At 47.6% G+C, this 24,105-nt stretch overlaps 2 protein-coding genes and 2 non-coding genes across 5 annotated transcripts in view; all 4 read right to left on the bottom strand.

Annotated features, from left to right (window-relative positions):
• The window catches only part of LOC144731750 (V-type proton ATPase subunit S1-like), an 18,249-nt gene extending 11,725 nt beyond the window's left edge, over positions 1-6,524 (bottom strand). The window contains 7 exon segments of the mRNA XM_078612965.1: positions 267-307; positions 918-1,123; positions 1,555-1,620; positions 3,864-3,990; positions 6,305-6,456; positions 6,458-6,484; positions 6,486-6,524. Of these exon segments, the coding sequence (XP_078469091.1) occupies positions 267-307; positions 918-1,123; positions 1,555-1,620; positions 3,864-3,990; positions 6,305-6,456; positions 6,458-6,484; positions 6,486-6,524 (658 nt within the window).
• Positions 6,525-11,009: 4,485 nt separating this feature from the next.
• On the bottom strand, positions 11,010-11,081 carry TRNAC-GCA (transfer RNA cysteine (anticodon GCA)). Its single transcript has one exon. It is a non-coding gene; the product is annotated as a tRNA-Cys (tRNA).
• A 186-nt stretch (positions 11,082-11,267) lies between these two features.
• IQUB (IQ motif and ubiquitin domain containing) lies at positions 11,268-23,673 on the bottom strand. 2 transcript variants are annotated; one of them, XM_078612976.1, is made up of 13 exons: positions 23,004-23,673; positions 21,983-22,727; positions 20,498-20,632; positions 20,038-20,205; positions 19,440-19,615; positions 18,979-19,134; positions 16,998-17,208; positions 16,323-16,498; positions 15,723-15,893; positions 15,390-15,566; positions 14,913-15,161; positions 14,030-14,215; positions 11,268-12,443 (listed from the first exon to the last, which is right to left on the bottom strand). In XM_078612976.1, exons 2-13 carry the CDS (start codon positions 22,710-22,712, stop codon positions 12,264-12,266), a joined length of 2,715 nt encoding a protein of 904 aa, XP_078469102.1. In that variant the 5' UTR covers positions 22,713-22,727; positions 23,004-23,673; the 3' UTR covers positions 11,268-12,263. The 2 variants fall into 2 exon arrangements, with proteins under 2 accessions (XP_078469102.1, XP_078469100.1); XM_078612974.1 differs by lacking the exon at positions 23,004-23,673 and having other exon boundaries at positions 21,983-22,944.
• On the bottom strand, positions 11,472-11,543 carry TRNAC-GCA (transfer RNA cysteine (anticodon GCA)). The gene has a single exon. It is a non-coding gene; the product is annotated as a tRNA-Cys (tRNA).
• Positions 23,674-24,105: the final 432 nt, after the last annotated feature.

Below are 24,105 nucleotides of genomic sequence, written 5' to 3' on the forward strand. Positions count from 1 at the left end.
GGGAGCAGCGGGGAGGGCGGAGGGATTCAGAGTGTTTTCACAGGGAGCAGCGGGGAGGGCGGAGGGATTCAGAGTGTTTTCACAGGGAGCAGAGGGGAGGGCGGAGGGATTCAGAGTGTTTTCACAGGGAGCAGAGGGGAGGGCGGAGGGATTCAGAGTGGCATTGGCCACACAGAAGTCACTTGGCTTACAAGAGGCTTGAGCGGATTTAGAGACACAGACAGTGATGATTACAGATATTTGTTAAACGTATACATTTTACGTACCGTTTCTCTCCAAGGCCTCTTTGGGCGACGACACGTCAGGGCTGGTAAAGCAAAGGGAACAAACCATCATCCACTACAGCTTGAAACTCCTAAGATCACCACGGTTGTCTTTCCTTTGCCTTTCCCCCCAAATGTATTCCGATTGTACTATAGTTGCGTTGTGAAACAAAGAATCCATTTAGATCCATTGCAAAACAGAGCACAATTTGTTTTAGAGAACAGCCCACTGAAGTGGATATTACAGAGCTACCTATGAGATCCCTTCAAGTGGCCTCCGGTCCATGCAGCAGAGGGCACCACTTTCTCATTTGCTCTGTCTGTGAGTAATGTTAATCGCATGACAGCCATAAAAGTACGAGACATAATTTTGTACATTTGCCATTTGCACTGTTCTTATAGATCAAGGCAATCACGAAAAGCGTTATGTTTCACAGACGGGTACAATCTGCCATTATGGAGAGACGTTGCTATGTGGTTTACCCAATTACGTAATTCTAGTGAAATTCGTTTTTACTCGCAAACTCTGGGTACGAATAACAAAAAAAAAATACTCAGAGAAGCGGTCATGACCACACATTAGGGAAACCCGGGCCCTGACTGAAACGGACAAACAAATTCGGCCCAACAGTGCAGGGCGGGGACGGGCTGCACCTGCTTGTGCGAGGCAGGTTGACGAGCAGCAAGTTGGGCCGCGTGGGGTCCAGGATGGGCTCCTGCGAAGGCGAGCGCCCCAGTCTCAGCTCCCGGACACTGCGTCCGGCCGCGAGCCGGTCGCGTAAGAACGCCGGAAGGTTCCCAGCCGAGCGCCAGTCGACTGACGGAAGCACCAGGGAGGACGGAGCCGATGCCAGAGCTCTCTGCGGCACAGGCGAGCGAGCAGTATGTAACGTGTAACCCCCCCCCCATCCCGAGTGTCACCCCCCCCCACCACCTCACTTCACCAACCAGGACTGATTGGCGTGGTGCAACATTTGGTCAAACTCCCCCCCCATTGCTGACACAGAGTGGGCAGACATATGTCCAACAAGGAACTGAGAAAGGGCTGAAAATATAATCGCATCACCATCATCACCTTCAAAATGACAAGATGGATCTCAATTCAAAATATCACAATACTAATTTGTAGATGTACAGAATAAGTTATGAAGCAATTGTCCTTCATAAAAAGACAAAAATGCATTGGGTTTGAAACATGCGTTCTGCTTCACAGCCTTAGAAAATATACTTTAAGTTGTTTTTGCAGCGTAAAGGTAACATTTATATTTTATTTTGTAACTAAAATATTTACCTGAATGTTGGAAAATGCATTATCTCCGTCGGCTCTCCCATAGTGTGTGAAGTCATCAACGCTCAGCTGAAAAACAAATATATATACGGCACGTTGGCCAAGGAGATGTTCACAGCAGAGATGGAGTGAAGACAACCCATCACGTGAGAGTGCGAGGTGGATTATCACATCACAAGACCAGCAGTGGATTATGGTTGATGATTATGAGACTAAGGCATTTCCATTGTGAACTCTCACAGTGAGCAGTACAGTACACTGTTTTCAAACCGCCCTGTGAGATGTCACCGAACAACTTCTGAAGTTGCTACAATGCTAAGCCTCTTTGTCTAAACTAGGCGGACAGTAATTTTAAGTGCCCTTCAAAGCCTTCATCGCTTATCAATCAAAGCAATTTTTTTAATTCACAGCCAAAATAAACCAAATAAAAAATACAAATTTCATGAGACCATCAACGCGGTTTAATCATACGCTAACGGCTCAATGGCTCCGACAGATGTTCCACCAGGCTACATAATTATACAAGACTTATGGCTGTTTAAATGATAATCAAACATTTGGCAAGTATACATAAACACATTTCATATTTGGCAGCGGCGTGTAAATTAACGTAAAAGGAGCGTTAAATAAGTCTGTGTCTGGTACGCCACGGTTCATGGGGATAAATTTATCTTTGTAACTAAAATTGGACGTCAGGCCTATCTAAATCCGGATAGATCACGTGCATTTGAATCCAACGGTCTAAGTCCATAAAAAGAAACTCGTGCGTGTTCTGACATGCATTAGCATGTCTGTCTCTAAGAGGCTTACACTCTAAAAAGTGCCATTAAAATGCCCCGTGAGCTAGAGACTTTAAAAGGCACATTCTTTCTGTTCGACGAAGGCAGACGTGTGCCAGGCAGTAGAGAATGCGTTAAGCTACCAGTCACATAGAATGTGTCAATAGAATTACAGTACTCCGTTAGCCTTCAAGGTCCACACAAGACCACAAACAGCTCTCATCATGTAGTTGTCAAGGTGGTAGGGGTGCAATGATATGCCGATGAATACTGATCACGATCGATTAAATTATTACATGTTGTATGTCAGGGTTCTGTGATTGGTAGCCCATGGGCCACTGGGAGTGGCCTTTCAAGAGATAAGGAGACCACTGAGATGAAAGAGATACAAGCAAGAGAGCTGTAGACACGATATAAAGATTAGGGAGATTAAAACGGGTAAACAAGGGATGAGCAACCCTGTGACAGGAGGTCGGGATTAGGGGTCACACGTACAGGATGGACTAGAAACATGAACACTGGCAATGAATATGAAATGAAAGCGCAATAGTGCAATGAAGCACCAGGAGATCCACGCTTGAAATTATACTGCGAGACAGGAAGAGGAACACGTGGATTAGAGACCATACACAATTTTGATACATCTAAATTTCTGTTAAGAAGAGTAAATGGGCTTGGGCAGGACGGGCTGATGGCCATTTGTCGAGGAAAATAACGGAGCGGAAGTCGAAGGAGAGAACGCACCCAAGAAGACGTCCACCACGCAGATATGGTGCGATGCAATCAGCTCGTGCAGGAGCCAGATGGAATGTTGGGTCCATCCCAGCGATTATACCAAACTAAGATAATCGGGACTTCACCGACTGTGGAATCAGCTGTCGGCAGTCCCACCCATCCATGACTCATTTAGTGATGCCCTGGCAGCTGTGACGATAACATATTTTTTGATTCAATAAGAGGAAGTCGTCAGTGTCACGGAGCTGTCTCGTGATTTCCTGGTATAAAAAAACATGCAACCATCACATGACACGCGTTGAAAGTAAATGTTCCCGTTTGCCCAACCCCGCCCCACACCCCCCACTAACTCGAGCCCGAGCAAGCTTACAGAGGGACTACGCTGAATGAAGGACCATGCACTATGTATTAGCTCTCTATTTAATTATCCATCATAGGTCAGAGTGTTCGTGAATTATTTACACAGAGCTTGGTAGCAGAGGGAACAGTTGGGAGTTGATAACCCCTGCTCAGTGCTGGCCAGCGAGTAAATATATTAGTGGGGGCATGTAAGCCCGACAGGATGGGAGGAGTGGGGGGGTAAGGGGGAAGGGGGGCAGGAAGGGTGGGGGAGGAATGGAGGGGGGGTATGAATCCCATTTCTAAGTATAGCCACTGGCCAGCGCATGTGCAGGTCAATAAGCAATGTTCTTTTAATTTTCTCCTTTCAGGGCCCCCCCGGCCCCCTAATGATGGAGCAGCCACCACCACCCCCCCCCCCCCGCCACCATGTAACAACGCAGTAATAACGCAGCTCACTTTGTCCTGAAGAAAGAGCACCAGGTTTTTGTCGGGCATCTGCAGGGCTGGCTTCAGGTATCCGTGCAGCTCCTTTGCCGTCACGATGTGACCCGAGTGCGGGGAGGTCGCCGGACCCCACAGGGAGCTGGCAGCAGCAGTAGCAGCAGGAGCAGCAGCAGCAGGAGCGGCAGCAGCAGCAGGGGGAGAGAGGAGAGGATTCAGCGGCGGTAAAATTGTGGCGCAATTATTGATTTGGAGAAGATATTCGAATGTGTTTTTTTTTTACTAAAGCAGTGCAGTGGCAGTAGTTTTTGTCCTTTGTTTGCGTTTGTGTTGACTCCGGCATTAAAGAAGCATGAACCGCATTTACATTATGGGACCTCCTTTGCCAGTACCAAAATATACTAATAGGGTTTTTCCAAGTATTGTGGTTAATGTAAACATGATTCCTTGCAAAAGGTGTCAGTTTTGTTGCCAGAAAAAACCCTATTAGTATATTTTGGTACTGGTAAAGGAGGTCCCATGATGTAGCTGGTCACCCCGAGCTCTCATTACTCTGATAGTGCGTTGTCTTTGAACTGTGCGCCTTTTGGCGTCATCTGGTCGAACACCATATGAGACTAGGTGTGGACCAATCAGTTTCAAGGACAATGCATAAATTACAGAGTATTGTTTTTTGTTTGTAATTGACTGCAATTATTGAGGTTAATGTAAACATGATTCCTTGCAAAAGGTGTCAGTTGTTGCCAGAAAAAAGGGGAAAACCCCTATTAGTATATTAGTATGAACCGCAGTATTGGTAGTCTAGCGACTCCTAGCGTCGGTGCACGGCCATAATAATTGTCAGTGGGGCCTCGTTTTGTGTTACATTACAGGCGAATATGTTTCAAAATACAGTACCGTGTTAATTTTTGAGCTTTCGTGACTGCAGGAATTATTATTTGGTTCTTTCGGTTAAGTCACGTCTAAAGATAAACGTCGTAATATGCAATTATTTAATTTATTATTTTATCTTTAGACGTGACTTAACCGAAAGAACCGAAGAATACAGTACCGTGCTTACCCCCACCCCTTCCACAATCTTGTTCCGCATGAGCCGTCACATCAAGCTACCCCCCTCCTAGTGCACAGAGCGCAGCAGCAGCACCGTGAAGAAGAGGGGACAGCAGAAGTGCGTATCGGAGCTATCTCCTGGAGCCTCTCCAGGGATCTGTGTGCCCCAATCTAGGGGGGGGGTGGGCAGCACCTTGCATGACCGTCAACACGATGTATTTTATACTCCCAGAACTGGAATAAAGCTACATTTAATGCAAACCCAGCTCGACTCCCAACAATTCGAGGGCCCGGTTTAATCAGAAGACAGCCTGGATGGGAACCACGATCTCTTGCCAGCTCAGTGCACTGACCTAAGCAGCCGGTACTTTCTCCACTGCTACATTGTTTACCGCATATTCCCGTGCTGGTGGGTTACTACGACGACAAGGCAGACGGTGCTCAATTTGATCGCCAATAAGAGCCCCCCCACCCCCCACGTCTGCTGTCAGTAAAGAGAATCTGTGCCGAAAATACGCATCGGTGTAATGTGACCACCGTTACATTAGGACTAACATTGGGTATCGATATTGTGGCATTGCAAGCAGGTGGTGGCATCATGAATCGTCGCCCACGCACAGATGGTACGGCAGCGCGGTCCTTGGGGGAAATGCGAATCGGGGTCTGCGCGCCATCGCTTCCTTCCTTCTGCTCGCTCCCGCCACTCGTGCACAACAACCTCGTCAACCACCAGGCGGGCGGTACAACAACAACGACGACGAATGGTGCCGCGTCCCCCTCTTGCTGCCAATCACCTGGCCCCATTCACGCAACATTCGACTGCAGTGTCGACTGTCGTGGCGGATGCAGTGGCCAGCGCGAGTCAATGGGGTTGTTGTTGTTGTTGGCACGGTGCTGCGTGAGACCTCCGCTATACACCGCGTACGATGCACCAGACTGCCGCATTAAACAAACATCACGAATTATATAATTGTTTTTATTGTTTGATATTTATATTATTTTATTATTTCCTTTCTACATATCTCCCGTGTGGCCTTTCCTGGTGAAATAAAACATAGTTTTAGTTAATTTTTGTATTTTGATTTAAAACTTTCGTGACTGCAGGGATTCATATTATTGGTTCTTTCGGTAAAGTCACGTAGAAGGGAAATAATAAAATAATACAAATATAAAACATATTTGTATTATTTTATTACTTCCCTTCTACGTGACTACGTGGCTTTACCGAAAGAACCAAGAATATGAATCCCTGCAGTCACGAAAGCTTTAAATCAAAATATATAATTGTTGTCGATATTATATTATTCGATGTTAATATTATTGGCGGACCGCAATGGCGGTTGCCCCTAGCGACGCGAGACCGACCGGGCCCCATTCGCATACGTCGCGGGCGGGCGGCAACTCACGCGTCCGAGGTCCACAGCAGCACGGGGACCTGGTCCACGGCCGCCGCGACGCTCATCGCCGCGAGGAGGGCGATGGCGACGGCGACGCCGAGGCGTAAGAACGAGGGTGACCACGTCGCCTCCATTGCGTCCAACGTCGCCTTGCAAATCGCCCCGGAGCGCACGAAGGCGATCGCGGGGGGTGGGGGGGGTGGGGGGGGGCGTTGACGACGCGCGCCATTGGTCGACGAGCGCGCGGCGTTGCGATCGCCGTCCAATGGGAAGGCGAGCGAGCGACGGAGCCCGGCGCGCGCACTCGCTGGCCAATCGGGAAGGCGCCCGAAGCGAGAAGGCTCATTATGCTAATATATGCTAATTTATGCACTCATTAGCATATTATCAATGTCGACATTTGCAGCGTGAGACCTCCCATTATGCTAATATATCCAAATTAGCATAATGGTAATGCCGATATTGACGAAGGGAGACAGCTCATTATGCTGTTTGCTGACTTATGCAATCATTAGCATAGTGGCAATACCTTACCTGCCAGTATCAAAATGTAACAATAGGTTTTACCGTTTCTGGCAATAAAACAGTTGTGTTAAGATGTTGAAACACCAAACAGAATCCTTTTTCAAGGAATCCTGTCACAGTACTTGTGGTGAACATGTAAAAAACAAACACATGCTCTGATAATATATACATTGATTGGTCAACACCAGACAGCTTTCTGCGAATAAAGTTTCAAAGACAATGTATATATTAATTATTAGAGCATGTTTTGTCTGCATGTTTTGCCACAAATACGTGTGGGGTTAATGCAGAGTTGATGCCTTGCAAAAGGTATCTATTTGGCGTTTGAATATCTTAACACCTGTTTTATTGCTAGAAAGGGTAAAACCTATTCTTATTTTTCATAGAGATTGAATAAACATCACAATTGTGTGTCTCGTGTGTGAATACTTGAGGTTGTAAGGGGGTTATAGAGGGTATTACGCTTGGAGTCAGCTGGCCAGGATTAGGCAAAAACTTGGCCCACATTTCACCCAGGCAGCTGGACAGCACCGCAGACTAAGTGTTTCTAACCGCACATTTAAACTAACAATAACATGTTTTAGTATGCATGTACAAATTACTGGTAATTATATTACCTGCAACACAGTTATGGTTGCAGGATGTGTTATGTGATTTCCTGGTTTGTATATACGTGATTATCATTCATTACAGTTCACATTTTTTCTGCACCTGATTATTATAATGTTTTACAATTTTCAATGTTATTGAAAAGATATGTCATATATGAAAAATGTTGCGAGAGTCTCTTACACATTATTTTTGCAGGATGGTACAAAGGGGAAAAGAGAGTTCGCTATCCCTATTATTTTGGGTCTCCAAGGCGGTTTTACCAAGTTTCCCTGCTATCTTTGCCTTTGGGACAGCAGGGACACCAAGGCGCACTACCACAGGCGGGACTGGCCACAGCGGACCGAGTTCTCTGTGGGGAGGAACAACGTCAAGTGGGAGCCACTGGTGAACCCCACCACTGCACATCAAATTGGGCCTTATGAAACAATTTGTCAGAGCTGTAGATAAGGAGTTGGCAGCCTTCAAGTACCTTCAAGACTTCTTCCCTAAGCTGTCTGAGGCAAAGGTCAAAGCGGGTGTCTTCATCGGACCACAGATAAAGAAGATCCTGGAGTGCAATGAATTCCTCAAGTCCCTCAAAGTCCATATCCTTGATGCTCATCTTGATAAATTCAAGGAGAACATGGGAGCGTACTCGGAGGAGCAATGTGAGCGCTTCCACCAGGATATACTGGACTTTGAACGCCGCTACCAAGGACAGTATAACAAGAACATGATGGGGGACTACATTTGGGGGCTGATTCGTGAAAGTGATTTACAGTATAATCGTAAATCTCGAAAAACTACTCACTTCTAAATCTTTCGTAGTAATTTTTTTATTACTTTAGTATAAATACATGTTAATTTTGATTCATATGTTATTTTTTTCTGACTTGATGTGAACGAAAATACACAAATTCGCCCGTTTTCTTCATTGAAAGAGATACATTTCAAAATATCACTGTCCTGGTGCACAAAAGCAAAGTTTGTGGAAAATATTAGCCATTTTCTGTACTCTTTAGGCATAAGCAATTACGAAATAACACTTACTACACAGGAACTAAAATTGTGTTACATTATGTAATCGGTGGTGCGGGGGGAAGACAACAAACTAAACACAACTTAATTGCAGGCAGACAACTCACCATTACTCAGGCTGTAGAGCATCATGGGAAAAAATTAACCCGTAAAAACAAAGTTTTTCACTATAAATCCTTTATATGCGTGGCGGCTAGAGTCCTCTCGTCCTCTGGCTTGAGATGGCTGCCACCTATGGGTCAGATGATTGCATTGCACCATTAAGCAATTGGTAATTAAATATATTTTTGTCCTAAAAAGTGTAACATTTTGGATTTTTTTTTTCACGAACATTAATTGTCACGCACAACGAGTCTGTGTGGAAAATGTCAGCTCGATTGGATCACGGGAAGTGGGTTAAAAAACGACCGAAAGATTTGCACGGTCGTAAGCAAGCAAGCGAACTTAATATAAAGGATTTAAAAATGGGACAAAATCCAACCTCAGCAGTCCCTCTGACCATAAGTCTGTTCCAACCACCAACCACCACCAGCAGGAGAGAGTATTAATCATTTGTATGATTGTTGGTATAATATGCCTGTTAATCTTTGTTCTTTGTGAATTCTGTTCTGATGTCTTATCCTTCGATAAGTATAACTTGGATATTGTTCTTTGTTGATGCACCACGGATCTTCTTTGCAAACTGGCTAACTGGCTAAACAGGATTTTTCGTGTCACAAATAAACATTGAATTGAAATTCTCTTATATCATGCTAGGTACCTCCATTTAATATTTGCATTATTTTTGCATGGTTCTACGTCTGCTATAAATAAGAGCCATTGCCCCAAACGTCACCTACTACAAATTTATTTTCATTTTTAGTTTTATTTATGGAACGTTTATCAGTTTTGGTGATCAAACATTTATGAAAATCAAACTTTAATTTACAAGAGATGAGGAAGAAGGTAAGAGTGATACCCATCTCAGACAAGCTGAGATCAAACGAAATCGGATGGCTTGAGTGACACGTCTTAGGAAAAAAGGGAACCCGACGAAGGATGAAGAAAGCCGATGAACATGGATTCACTGGGGCGGAGAACGAGAGGCAGGCCCAGACAGAAGTGGCTTCAAGTGGTGAGCCAGGTAGTGAAGGACTGTGGAGTGGATGTACAGATGATGGCTCAGGATAGGAGTGAGTTGAGAAAGAGGAGTAAGAAGGCAGAGCATAAGTGGGAATACTTACAGGAAGGATTAAGTTGATAGCTTTGTCGTGATACGTTTTCTGCTGCCCCCCCCACCCAATATGTTCCATTCATTGGCTACCACATTCTGATAAGCTCCCCCCCTCTCCTCCCCCTTAACTTGTATTTAAGAACTTGCATCTTGGAATCCCTGCCTCACTTGATACAGCAAATCTGGCTTGGACGGTCCCACCTGATGACGGAGACTTGTGTTGCCTCCGAAACGTCGTGATTTTTTTTTTACCTACGTGACTTTACCGAAAAAACTAAGAGTATTCTACTGTCATGTTCTGCTTGCTTTGGCAATTGTGTTTAACTCCCTATGTAATTAAATGTCTCTCTGGATCTCTATTAGCTCTCTAAATGGTATGTCTGTAATTGCACTGTTTCTGTCATCACAAGCAGACCCAGGTCACTATACCAAAGAGACATATCTCAATCAATGAGCTCTTACTCGGTGAGATAGCCAGTGAGTGGATTACCTTTTGTACGAGTATGGACCTTCGTGTTGCAGTCGTTCTCCACCCAGGCTTAGGAATGTGGAATATCTACCACTGGCTCAGGGTCGTAAGGGCTTCCTTTGTCAAACCAAATTGACCAGCGCATTATATATTCTTTGGGCCTTTCGGTAAAGTCACGTAGATAGGTTTAAAGAAAATAACAAAAGCAAAAAACTACGACGTTTCGATCGCAACACAAGTGGGCGTCTCCTTTTTCCTGAAGACGACCACTTGTGTTGCGATCGAAACGTCGTAGTTTTTTTTTATTTTCTTTTAACCTATCTACGTGACTTTACCGAAAGACCCAAAGAATATGAATTCCTGCATTCACGAAAGCTTTAAGCCAAGATTCAGCGTATTAGAGTATTGACGAATAACACCCATGGCCGACATGACGTGGGGAGGCATTCATCCGACAGTGGATTGGCAATGGGCTGTAGGGGAAAACATGACTACCGAAAGAACCAAAGAGTATGAAAACAAAGTAGTTTGAAAGAGGAAACATGGAGTGGATTTAAAGGTGTGGAACATGGGGTGGGCAACAAAGCAGGTGGTGTATTACAGCATCCGGATCCAGGGTCCCTTTGTCAAGATCGATGACCAGGATTACAACACCGGCACAACCACTTGACATCCTTGATGTCGTCATCGGGGCTGCCACTCAACACCATTGTTAAATCATTCAAAGAGACTACAGTGCATATTTTAAAACATCTTAGTCGTACCTAAAAGAAAGATGTTGGTTTAGGAATTGAAAGATTTAAAGTAAAAAATATACACCGACGTGACACAAGTGGGTTTTTAACAAATGAGAGGTGTTATATTAAAAAAAAGCTTTGAGGGGGCACTCGGATTTGAACCGGGGACCTCTTGATCTGCAGTCAAATGCTCTACCACTGAGCTATACCCCCACAGGTTGCTGTGTGAGCGTAATCGCTTAAGTACATAACGTGCATGTCAAATAAGGTATAATGCCAATGCCTATGAATGCCAATGCACTCATATGGTTCGGCATGAATGATTACATCTCTACACAGTTCACAAAAAATATCTACATACACCCAGATATTTCAGTCACGGATTTACAATTAAATTACTTAATTTGTTCATGCATTGCTGTTTATTTGCTAAATTCACACAACATAGTTTTCACACAAGTCCCTGAAAGCAGCATTTTTTAAACGGATAGTTTTCTACGGTATCTTTATTTAGACTCAAATGACACATCGAATATGTACGATTGAATAAAAAAAATGTTTCCAGTACCCAAAGTGTATAATTCATTTTTAAATAAAAATTCTAGGGGGCACTCGGATTTGAACCGGGGACCTCTTGATCTGCAGTCAAATGCTCTACCACTGAGCTATACCCCCTCACACAGCCTCTTGTACACAACGTTCATTAAGAACGATTACGCGTTTAACTCTCAGTTCCCAGAGCCGTTGGATTGACAGCCATAAAACAGATGTACATGAAAAAAGACTTAGTAGCCACACACCCCAAATACATAATAAGACTTTTGGCTTCAAAGAAGCGTTTTTTTGCCAAAGAGTTGTAAAAAATCAAAGGCACTTTTACATACCCAGATCATGTTTTGTTAAATATATTTAATTGCATTCGGGGCTTAATTTCTCAATATGTTCATGGTTTCTGGGAGACAGGAGTAGGCACATGAGCAATATCCACAACCACACAGCAAGAGGTAATATGGACGTCAATCGTCTAGGCTTACCACCTGATCCACAGACCAAACCTGCGTCAAACCTGCACCTCAGTCAGCCTAGGTCTATGATCAAAACGGTGCAGTAGACTGTGATAAAGTTAAATACAATACCAACTGTTCTCGGTCCAAATCAATTCCTGCCACCCGAACGCAGATGCCAATTCCCGGACCGACGGCAACCCTAGAAATGCTTAATGCGGAAATATTTTCCGGGTCCCCAAACTGGCCTGAGTTAGCTGAAATGAAGCTCTTACTGGACATCCTTAAAACTTCTGGAAATGCGTGAAAAGAGCTTCGCAGCTCAACGGATTCTTGCAGGATAAATATGGATTTTGATTCAGAATGCACCCACGTGCGTGCGAGTGCACCCCTATGTGGCATTCCCGGTGGCGGAGGCCGTGGTTGTGCGTGGCCGTAGGATCTTGAGACCCGGCGGCGGTGGGGCCGGAGGAAACTCCAGCTGTTGGGCCATCCCTGGCAGGCGTGAGAAGTAGCCTCGAGCCAGGGCTTGCCGCTGCTCCACTCTCTGCACGAACGCACGCTCGTACGCCTGTTCGGATGCCGCACAGATAGACCCAAGTGCCACCATCGCTTTTCTGACTGTAGTTTTAACGTAGTCGTAACAAAACTTATTTTTGTACACTTTATCCCAATTTTGCTATCCAGGGCTTAATTTGGGTGTCAGGGCAGCGTAGCGGTAACACAGCAAGATGGTCCAGGGTTCGATTCCCGACTTTCTGTCTGGAGTTTGTATGTTCTCCCTCTGTTCTGCATGCATTTCCTCTAGATTCACCAGTTTTCTTTCATAGTAAACAAGTAAACCCGTAAAAACAAAGTTGTTCACTATAAATCCTTTATATGCGTGGCGGCTAGAGTCTTCTCGTCCTCTGGCTTGAGATGGCTGCCACCTATGGGTTAGATGATTGTCTGCCAGTATTAAACAATTGGTAATTAAATATTTAATTTGTTTTCCCTAAACAGTGTAAAATTTTGGAAATTCTTTTTCACGAAAATTAATTGTCACACACAACGAGTCTGTGTGGAAAATGTCAGCTCGATTGGATCACGGGAAGTGGGTTAAAAAAACGAGCGAAAGATTTGCACGGTCCTAAGCAAGCAAGTGAACTTAATATAAAGGATTTAAAAATATATTCGCCTGTGGAGGACGCGGGGATCGATCCCGCGACCTTTGGCATGGGAAGCGAGGGCGCTACCAACTGTACTACTCCGCCACGGCCTGTGGAGGGGTTACGCTCTGGGCTCCTACACTGTGACGTTCAGCCAAAGCCATGAATGAGTTGTATTTGAATACATGTAATATAATTTTTTTTTGCCTAAAAAGTGTAACATTTTAGATTTTTTTTTTCACGAACATTAATTGTCTCGCACAACAAGTCTGTGTGGAAAATGTCAGCTCGATTGGATCACGGGAAGTGGGTTAAAAAACGACCGAAAGATTTGCACGGTCGTAAGCAAGCAAGCAAGCAAGCACGCAAGCACGCAAGCAAGCAAACGAACTTAATATAAAGGATTTAAAAAGGAAATGTTCTTGGTATTGGCCAAACATGCCAATGCTGGAAAATTACCTGTAAAGTACTCAATTGGGATTACACATAGCAACAGCGTTCCCTACAACAAAAAACCTTGGCAGGATCCTCCTGAAAATTACTCACGAGGCTCAGTGAAGCTTTCCTAGGTAAACGAGCGGAATGATAATACTAAATGAATAATTGCTCACTCAATATTTTACAGGTTGCTGGTAAACAAGAGTAGTGACACGTGACTGTCAGCCACAGCCATAGTGAGAGGTATCGTGGATGCGTTATACGAGATCGCTGAGCTGGATGGACCCAACTGAAATTAAGCCTCTGGCCCTGATGCTATCAGTGTTCTTTTATGAGATGAAGAATTAATTGATAGCTCTGGCAGAGCAGTGCAGAACCTAGGCTCAAAAATAAAACGTAAAAAAAATCAGCATCATTTTTGTTTATGGTTTAACACAAATTCATTCTCATCCAAATTCATTATCCTATTTGCATGAGCTAGTGATGTGTTCTGTTTGAGCCTCCCAGAAATGCGAAAGCTTTGATGAAAGCCCAGCATATCGATGGGGCTGGGGCACACACGTCTACAGACCTTGTCGATGTCCTCCAGCTGCAGGTGATATTTCGCTTCATCCCGCGTCAGCAGAATGCAGTTCCAGGGAGACCAGGCCTCCCGCTTGTCCCACCGCACCAGCTCCATCTCTGCCAGGCCGGTGAACGCGCTCAGGGCCGACTGTGCCCCCCACACTCTGTCCACGAGGAATTGAAGGTCCTGCTCCTGCAGACGGACAATCCGTGGGCGGCCAGCAACGTGACGCAACACACAAGTTGAAGCATTCTGGTGAAATAGTAGCGGGCTGTAGGGCTGGGGTAATCAATATATTTCAATAATCACATGACCGATTATTATTTGTTTGATTTATTGGATAGGGAGATTTTCCCCGTGCCCAGCCATTCATGCTCTCGACTCCCACCTTCTCAAGATATTGGTACTTTCACCCTCTGCCGATACCAAGGAGCTCTCTAGAGCTCCCTCAAGTGAAAGCCGTTCAACCGGTAGTGGCCTGAGCAAGCAATTGATGGATTACACCTTTACCGCCTAATAACAGACTGCCTCTATTCTCTATCGACACAATAAATATGCCCGCTGTCTCTGAATGGCGTCTTGACTTCCGGTTCCATTTGGGGTTCTTTAACTGGCGGCCCGTGGGCCAGAAGGTTCATGGAGTGATCCACCAAAATATGACCAGTTGAGAGATATGGCTCCCAGAGTCATAAAGAGATAGATTAGTGAGATGACAACACTTACACTGTGTGGCCTGCCAGCACCACACCCAACAATTCAGATCTCTCGCAGAGCATTGCAAATCCCCCCCCCCCCCCCCATATTAGAGAATGGCCCACAGAAGCGCAAATCACAGAGCGAGCAGTGATATCCCTTCACTTGAACCCGGCGTTGCCAGTGGTGGACTTGCCTGGATAAGGAACGGCGCTCGTGACCCGTCGCTGTAGCCCTCCTCGGTGTGGCACAGGCGGCGGAGCATGGCGCGGTACTCGGACATCTCCTCCCGGCGCCGCGCCGCGTTATCCACCTGACAGCAGCGCCGGCAGCGGCCCAGGCCCCGGCTGTCCGACGCCAGCCAGAACTCCGATGCGGGAAGGTGGTCGCAGCAGCCCGAGCAGAAGTAGACATTCTTGCGCAGCTCCGTCGGGTCCTGGGGCACCTACGGATCACGATCATCGTCGTCGTCATCCTCATCAATCATCGGCGAGGATCTATCCACTGCTAGATAAAGGCCTCGTTGCAGTCTTGCAATGCAACGATTCGTCTGGCTCCGTACTCGAGCCGACCTCATAGCTTCATCTCCCACGGTGGACGTCATCTCAACAGCACATGCCAGAAAAAACGAAAAAACTGCACCGGAGAGCTGTCGCGATTTTTCTTGGGTCACCTTGAGCAGCTTGGCCACGGCGGGGTTGAAGGCAGGCGTCTTGATGTACTGCAGGAAGAGCGTGCAGATCCTCTTGCGCAGTCCCTCCAGGTTCGCCTCCTTGACGGAGCGTGTGAGCAGGTCAGTCTCCCGGTCCACCAGCTCCGCTATCTCCCGCGTCAGCTTGCAGTCATTGTCCTGACACGGGGAGGGGAAAGGGCGCGCGTCGACAACGTTTCAACTTTAGGCGACGGTGCACGGCGTGTCGGAGCCTTCGTCCGGCCAGTGATTGATTTACAAATTCAGGTCTATTTAATCGACTTGTATAATCGTCCTTGCTCTGCACGAGAGTACCTTGACCTTGTCCTTTAGGGTGCGCAAGGCATCTAGTCTCTCCTCCTGGCTCAGGCTGGGCATGCTGACGCTGCTGTAGATGTCCTGCAGCTCCTTGGCAAGGAGGCTGGCTGGTGTGTGCATTGCCGTCGTCTTGCCGTCAAACGCTGTCCAGCACTTGGGGCGAGCACTCTGGGCTCACGGGAGCAAGAAACGGAATTGGAAACGGGAGAATCGGTGTTGTCATATTCCGTGATCGAGTAGAGACGTGAATGAGCCGTCGGAGATTTGCATTCTTTTGCAAGTGACACACCGATGGAATTGTGTGCGCAAATAATGATTGCACATCCATATGCGTGGAGTGTTTATATTCATACAAATTCTATCATTTATATAAATAGATTATACATAACTGGTGGGCAGCCCATCCTATGGCCACGTTCGCATGATTCTCGCCCTATCGTCATAAGATATTTACTTGCATAACGGCACTCGTCAGTCATCAACTTTAACCATTTTTTGTCACACTGCTACTGGTAATGCAAAACAAAACAACAAAATGGACACCCCCACTCGTGATACAGATCTTCGCCTGCCCACCCACAGCCAGCAACCGCCCACCTTCTGGAGCAGCTGCCGCACGGCCTTCTCGCGGTTCACTCCGTCCGCGATGAGCTTGTGCCGGCCGATGGACGCGAGCAGTTGTGTCTCCTGCTCCAGCAGCGTGCACAGGGCGGCCTTCCTCTCGTCACCGCTCAGCTCGCCGTCGATCCGCGCCACCTCCTCCTTGCGCCACTCTGTGCGGCGCACCGGGCGGGGACAACCGCTTCGCATCAGAGGACGGCCCGCGGAAGCCGATATTGGAGAGAGACATATCTGACCGTCCCTTCAGGTATCCTCTAGACCACGCAGCCGAGGGGTTACACGTTCAGAGGGGTTATTTATTTACAAATTAAGCGCAGAACCCACGTTTATGTAATGGTTTCAGTGACAGGGTTCAAAACATTAACTCGCTATACTTGAAAACCCACTTTAATCAAAGGCAGTTGCCTGCATTTTTTGCTGTTTAATGTTTTCCGTCAAAGGTTAACAGTAATTATGCATTACCTCTGTCCATCTATCGATATGTCTATCGATATATCTGTCTGTCCATCTGTCAGTAACGAGGGGGGGAGGGCAGACGATAACTCTGATAGAGATTAATCAAACCTTACTAATGTCCAAGCATCAACGTCTCATCACCTATGAGCATTCTGAACCTTCAAGACATGCTGTACCACCAAACTGCGCCCTCACTTTCCACCGCAGCGTAAAGCAGATCAAAGTCCTCTTTGGATCTGGGGTTGACGCGACGCTCGTAGTCTCTGCGTCTCCTCTCCTCCTTCTCTTGGCGCCGCCGCTCCTCCTCCTGCCGCTCCCAATCCAGGCGCAGGGCCCTGGCCTCCCTCAGCTTCTGCACCGCATCCTTGGCAAGCCACCGGCGTAGGTAGCTCTGCAGTACGATTACCTGCGTCGCAAAAGAGAGGCAGAAGTACACACCGGCACTGTTCAATGACAACGTGGTGGTGGTGGCGTTGGTAGTGGCGGTGGAGGTGGTGTTCTGTACTGCTGCATGCCTACTGTGTGCAGGGCTTCATTTCAGTCAGATCTGTCAGGGTCAGCGACCTGTAAAAACATGTATCTTGCACACCACATCCAGTATACTTCTTGATATGGCTGTGGATAATAGGTATGTGCTACTTACAATTTTCCAGATCACTGGTAGACTGGTGTGAGGGGGAAATTAAGCCCTGCCTACACGTGGAGCCTTCATCGCATTTGGTAGAAAAGTAAATGCCAGCGACAGAATGCTGCTATTTGTACTTGTGCACCACTGCCAATGCAGCATCACCAAGTAAGTTATTAATAAGAGCCCTCGTACGAGCTCGAGCTCGAATCCATACGAACTAGTCAATCCAAGTCACTCAACCACTCGTGGCCAAGAGTATTTTTGGTTGTGTGTGAGTGAAGTGAGTGAGGCACGTAGGCGTGTAACCCTGCGTGTGAGTGAATTGGATTTTTGGCGGGTTCAGGCGCTCGTCCGTGGTGTGGCGTGGTGCAGTGCAGCGCGGTGCGGGGTGGCGTGGTGCGATGTGACGTGGCGCGGTGCGGCGTGGTGTGGTGTGGCGTGGTGCGATGTGGCGTGGTGCGGTGTGGCGTGGTGTGATGTGGCGTGGTGCGGTGTGGCGTGGTGCGATGTGGCGTGGTGCGATGCGGCGTGGTGCGGTGCAGCGTGGTGCAGTGCGGCGTGGTGCGGCGTGGTGCGATGTGGCGTGGTGCGATGTGGCGTGGTGCGATGTGGCATGGTGCGATGTGGCGTGGTGCGGTGCGGCGTGGTGCGGTGCGGCGTGGTGCGGTGTGGCGTGGTGCGATGTGGCGTGGTGCGATGTGGCGTGGTGCGATGTGGTATGGTGCGATGCAGCGTGGTGCGGTGCAGCGTGGTGCGGTGCGGCGTGGTGCGGTGCCGCGTGGTGCGGTGCGGCGTGGTGCGATGTGGCGTGGTGGGATGTGGCATGGTGCGATGTGGCGTGGTGCGGTGTGGCGTGGTGTGATGTGGCGTGGTGCGGTGTGGCGTGGTGCGATGTGGCGTGGTGCGATGCGGCGTGGTGCGATGTGGCGTGGTGCGGTGCAGCGTGGTGCGGTGCGGCGTGGTGCAGTGCGGCGTGGTGCGGTGCGGCGTGGTGCGATGCGATGCGGCGTGGTGCGGTGCAGCGTGGTGCGGTGCGGCGTGGTGCGATGTGGCGTGGTGCGATGTGGCATGGTGCGATGTGGCGTGGTGCGGCGTGGTGCGGTGTGGTGCGGTGCGGCGTGGTGCGATGCGGCGTGGTGCGATGTGGCGTGGTGCGGTGCGGCGTGGTGCGATGTGGCGTGGTGCGGTGCGGCGTGGTGCGGTGCGGCGTGGTGCGATGTGGCGTGGTGCGATGTGGCGTGGTGCGGTGCGGCGTGGTGCTATGTGGCGTGGTGCGATGTGGCGTGGTGCGATGTGGCATGGTGCGATGTGGCGTGGTGCGGTGCGGCGTGGTGCGGTGTGGCGTGGTGCGATGTGGCGTGGTGCGGTTTGGCGTGGTGCGATGTGGCGTGGTGCGGTGCGGCGTGGTGCGATGTGGCGTGGTGCGATGTGGCGTGGTGCGGTGTGGCGTGGTGCGATGTGGCGTGGTGCGGTGTGGCGTGGTGCGATGTGGCGTGGTGCGGTTTGGCGTGGTGCGATGTGGCGTGGTGCGGTGCGGTGCTGACTCACGGCTCTGCGGCGACGCTCGTGGTACTCCTTGGCCGTGACGTAGGGCCGCGGCGCCAGGAGCCGGTCCGTGGTGCTGGTTATGTAGCAGCCGATCTTGGTCATCTGCGTCGCCGTGGTGTTGTGTGTCTGCTGGTAGTGTTGCTTCTCCGACACAGTCTGCCAGACACAATCAAGACAAAGATCCCCCATATAGCATTAACAGATTTTTTGGGGTGAAAGTCCTGTTAACGAGCACCGATGAAGGCCAGAATGGCAAACGGGGGGGTGGGTGGATAGCACCACACCCGACCACCTTTGTTTCCCCAGTGGCGATGTTTACAAACCACACCAAGTACTCATTTGAGGCTGAGGCGACCTCGGGGAGGCTCAGGACCAGTTTAGATAATCATCACTGGTATTGGCCGAGAGTGGGGGAACAGAACAGAATTTTGTAAGGCGTCTCTTGCGATGCTCTGGCACACCTGGGTGTTCCGGCAGAATCGCTTTCTTCCAGTGTCAGGCCGTCGTTTGGGCAGTGTTTGAGTGCCGGCGTGGTGGAATTCGGTGCCTGTCAACCGGTGCCTGAAGCCGCCTAGAAACGGGTTTTGCCGCGTCGCCCTCTCGATCTCCACCACGACGTCCTCCAGCGTTCCTGATCCTGGAGGAAATTTGTGTGGCAGTGACACGTGCGTTCAATTGCAAAAGAGTATTAAATTCGTCATATAGGGCATCCATAAAGCTATCACCTATTCCTCATCCTCATCAGCCGTGATCTCCAAGCCAGCAGAAAAGTTTTGTGGGTGTAGGTGGCAGTACAGAAAGTGGGGCAATGGCCCGTCTGCGATTTATAACAAATAAAAACTAAAAATCTATCCTGTACATCGACCTTCAGCTGGATCTCTGTGTTGAACACAATTACATTGAAGATACCTCAGATGTAGGTCTGTGATATCCACTTCTGTAGACCGTTCTCCAACACCACGGGTTGCGCTGCTTTATGAGAGAAGGTCGAAAACACGATCGCTCTGAACCTTTGGCTGCAACGCGTTAATGAACGGCGCCAATGCGGTGAGCACCCACCGGTCTGCACGCGCACTGTGATGACATCGGGCATGCTGTACTCGTGCCGCAACTTGATGGGCCTCAGCGGGTACGTGTCAGGCTCTGTGGAGCACATCTCCAGCTGCACGGTGCCGTGAGGCTTCACCCCCAGCATGCGCAGGCTCTGCGCATTGTCCACGGTGCTTCCTGCGAGTGGGCGCGACAGTAGTATCACCAAGAGCTGTCTGCACACCGTTTGAAGGAAGATGCAACACACTGGGGGATATCGCGTGTGTGTGTGTTAATATATATTGCACATGGACTAGCTGTCAAAAGTCACCCTCAACTGAGGTTTGATGTCCATGACAGAGTATTATTATATTTGTCCGACCATCGCCTTCTGTCATGGAGAGTCCGATTCAAATACTCACATTAATGGTAATGGCCAAGCAGCCCAATGGTGGACCCTCGTGATGAAAATCTTGAAAGGAAGACCAACCTTCAAAGGAGATGAGTATAACTTGGCTGGGCACCTTCATCTCTGTCGCGAAATGTTCCTTGAGGCTGCCGGCGGTCTGGCTTAAGGCTGTCGCCATCGTCATAACTTGACCCCCTGGCGTCAGCAATATTTTTACTGTGGATCGAGAGAGAGCATTGTTACCTTGACACCGAGGATAATGCATTTCACTTTGCACTCAATATAGTTTAATTCTGGTTTTGGGAATTAAAACAATAAATGCACGTGACTGTCATGCGACGAACACTAATATCAGTGGCAAAGTGAGTGGGATGGCAGCAGTCCTGTGATATCTAACATAAAGGGTTGCACTGCTCTGCAAAAGATCTAAATTAATACTTCCACCTCATGACCTGACACTGTAAAGCACAAATATTGGAAAAAGGCATGAAATATTGGTGACCAAGCTGCCGCTATTAAACTCACTACACTTGAGAACCCAGTTTAAACAGAGGTAGCTGACAGCCAGCTTCAAATCCAAGCAGTGCTAGCTAGCCCAGTGCTTTGACCTCTTAAGCCACCCAGCCACATGATAACAAAAAAATTAACCCGTAAAAACAAAGTTTTTCACTATAAATCCTTTATATGCGTGGCGGCTAGAGTCCTCTCGTCCTCTGGCTTGAGATGCCTGCCACCTATGGGTCAGATGATTGCATTGCACCATTAAGCAATTGGTAATTAAATATAATATTTCTGTCCTAAAAAGTGTAAAATTTTGGAAAAAAAGTTTTTCACGAACATTAATTGTCACGCACAGCGAGTCTGTGTGGAAAATGTCAGCTCGATTGGATCACGGGAAGTGGGTTAAAAAACGACCGAAAGATTTGCACGGTCGTAAGCAAGCAAGCAAGCGAACTTAATATAAAGGATTAAATAAGTATAACCCGTAAAAACAAAGTTTTTCACTATAAATCCTTTATATGCGTGGCAGCGAACTTAATATAAAGGATTTAAAAATATATCCGCCTGTGGAGGACGCGGGGATCGATCCCACGACCTTTGGCATGGGAAGCGAGGGCACTACCAACTGCGCTACTCCGCCACGGCCTGTGGAGGGGTTACGCTCTGGGCTCTTATACTGTGACGTTCAGCCAAAGCGATGAATGAGTTCTATTTGAATATATGTAAAATATTTTTTTTGCCTAAAAAGTGTACAATTTTGGGAATTTTTTTTCACGAACATTAATTGTCTGGCACAACGAGTCTGTGTGGAAAATGTCAGCTCGATTGGATCACGGGAAGTGGGTTAAAAAACGAGCGAAAGATTTGCACGGTCCTAAGCAAGCAAGCAAGCACGCAAGCAAGCAAGCACGCAAGCAAGCAAGCACGCAAGCAAGCAAGCACGCAAGCAAGCAAGCACGCAAGCAAGCAAGCACGCAAGCAAGCAAGCACGCAAGCAAGCAAGCACGCAAGCAAGCAAGCAAGCGAACTTAATATAAAGGATTTAAAAATACGTGAGACTTGAACCTGTTGCCGTGGCATCTTCCTGCTCAGGGGAAGATGGCACGAGCTCCACTGATCCAGACACTCCATCCGACTCCTCGCTGAGTTCTTCCACCTCTGACCGCCCCGCCACGGAGCCACCTTTCTCCTGCGTCGGATATTTCTCATTCGACGACGCACCCTGCTCACGCTCCTCATCCACAGCCTGCCTCTGATCGTCATCGCCACCTGAAGCGTACTGCACTTGCACCGAGATGTCCATGTGCGCTGAGACTTCAGCTGGAGCGGGATTTTCCACAGACACCGCAAACGCGATGTCACTCGCCTGACGGTTAGCATCGTCGTCCTCCACGACGTCGCCTTCGGTTTGCTCCGCAGGATTTATTTTTGTGTCACCTCCTTCCTCAGTATCTGACCGATCCTCCTCCGCGGAGTCTGGGTAGAGCTCGGTATCGCGTGTTTCTGCTGGAAGCAAGCCCGGTGTTTCTGCAGGATCCACGTTCTGGGTGTTGTTCGGGTCCTCCACGTGCTCTGTCTCTGCAGGGGACACGTTGTGTGTGTCTGCAGGATCGACATCGTGGGTTGTGGCAGCTTCCGTGGTTGCTTGTCGAGGACTTGGTGGTGGTTCGTCGTCTTCTAGGTCCCGAGTTGTTGGCACTGGGTCGGCGTCCACTTCACTGTCAACTTCACAGTCGCGTTGTCGTCTGCCCTGAGCCGATCGGTCTGGGGTGGTCTGTGTTTCTCGATGATCCATCACACTTCTGCACTTCTGTAAACAATGGATCATAGCTGCTGTTATACATCGACATAATGGTTACCATGAATATTGTACACCTTAACGGGTTTTAAATAACCAGTCACTCAATCAGTGTTGACCCTTCGGTGAACGCAGTCACACCTGTGGCGGATTCTATACACACGCGTCTTATGAAGTTATAATATAAGTTATTATATCAATTAGAATATAAGTTATAATATAAGTTATAATGTAAACAACGCGCCCGGCCGCGTTGTCGTGTGAACGTTGTTTGTTGAATCCACGCACCTTTGGGTCGCAGAATCGCCTCTTTTAAAAATACACAAATTAAACAACCCCCGCGCGCGACGATTGAGGCGTGAGTTAATTTAATCAATTAACAACAACAAAAACAATAAACTTTAAACTAAAATTAATCCGTAATCGACGTTTCCGATCGCCACCCTCCCTCGGCCCGGCCTAGGTGAGCGTCCTCCGGCTCCATGGCAACGCGGGTCACGTGCGGGTCACGTGATCTCAGACGCGGCTTTCCCATTGGCGGACGAGGAGGCGGTCACCACGTGGGGCTGTTGTTGATGTTGCGGCCGTTGCCGTGGCGACCGCTGTTGTTTACACGCGGATTTTAATAATTACTAAAATTAATATTCTTGGTAGAAAAAATTAATATATACGTAGAAGGGAAATTATAAAATAATACAAATATGTTTTATATATAGCTACATAAATAGCTACATATCTCCCGTGTGGCCTTTCCTGGTGAAATAAAACATAGTTTTAGTTAATTTTAGTATTTTGATTTAAAACTTTTGTAACTGCAGGGATTCATATTCTTGGTTCTTTCGGTAAAGCCACGTAGTCACGTAGAAGGGAAGTAATAAAATAATTCAAATATGTTTTAAATATGTTTTATTTCGATTTAAAGCTTTCGTGACTGCAGGGATTCATCTTCTTGGTTATTTCGGTAAAGTCACGTAGAAGGGAAGTAATAAAATAATAAAAATAAAACATAATAACGTCGTGAGAATTATTTTATTGTTTTATTTTTATTATTTTATTACTTCCCTTCTACGTAACTTTACCGAAAGAACCAAGAAGATGAATATGTTTAATATTTGTATTATTTTATTATTTCCCTTCTACGTGACTTTACCGAAAGAACCAAGAATATGAATCCCTGCAGTCACGAAAGCTTTCAATCAAAATACTAAAAGGAACTAAAACTATGTTTTATTTCACCAGGAAAGGCCACACGGGAGATATGTAGCTATTTTTTTTCTGAAGCGACCTGGCTATCACAAATGATAGCTCAACGACGTGGCTTATCACGTGGAAATGTATAGCAGCCAAATACTCTAAAACTCTACAACTTGTGATGTTCATTCTAAATGTG

This window comes from Lampetra planeri, chromosome 40 (assembly GCF_965212315.1).
Source record: "Lampetra planeri chromosome 40, kcLamPlan1.2.h2, whole genome shotgun sequence".
Lineage (NCBI taxonomy): Eukaryota > Metazoa > Chordata > Hyperoartia > Petromyzontiformes > Petromyzontidae > Lampetra > Lampetra planeri.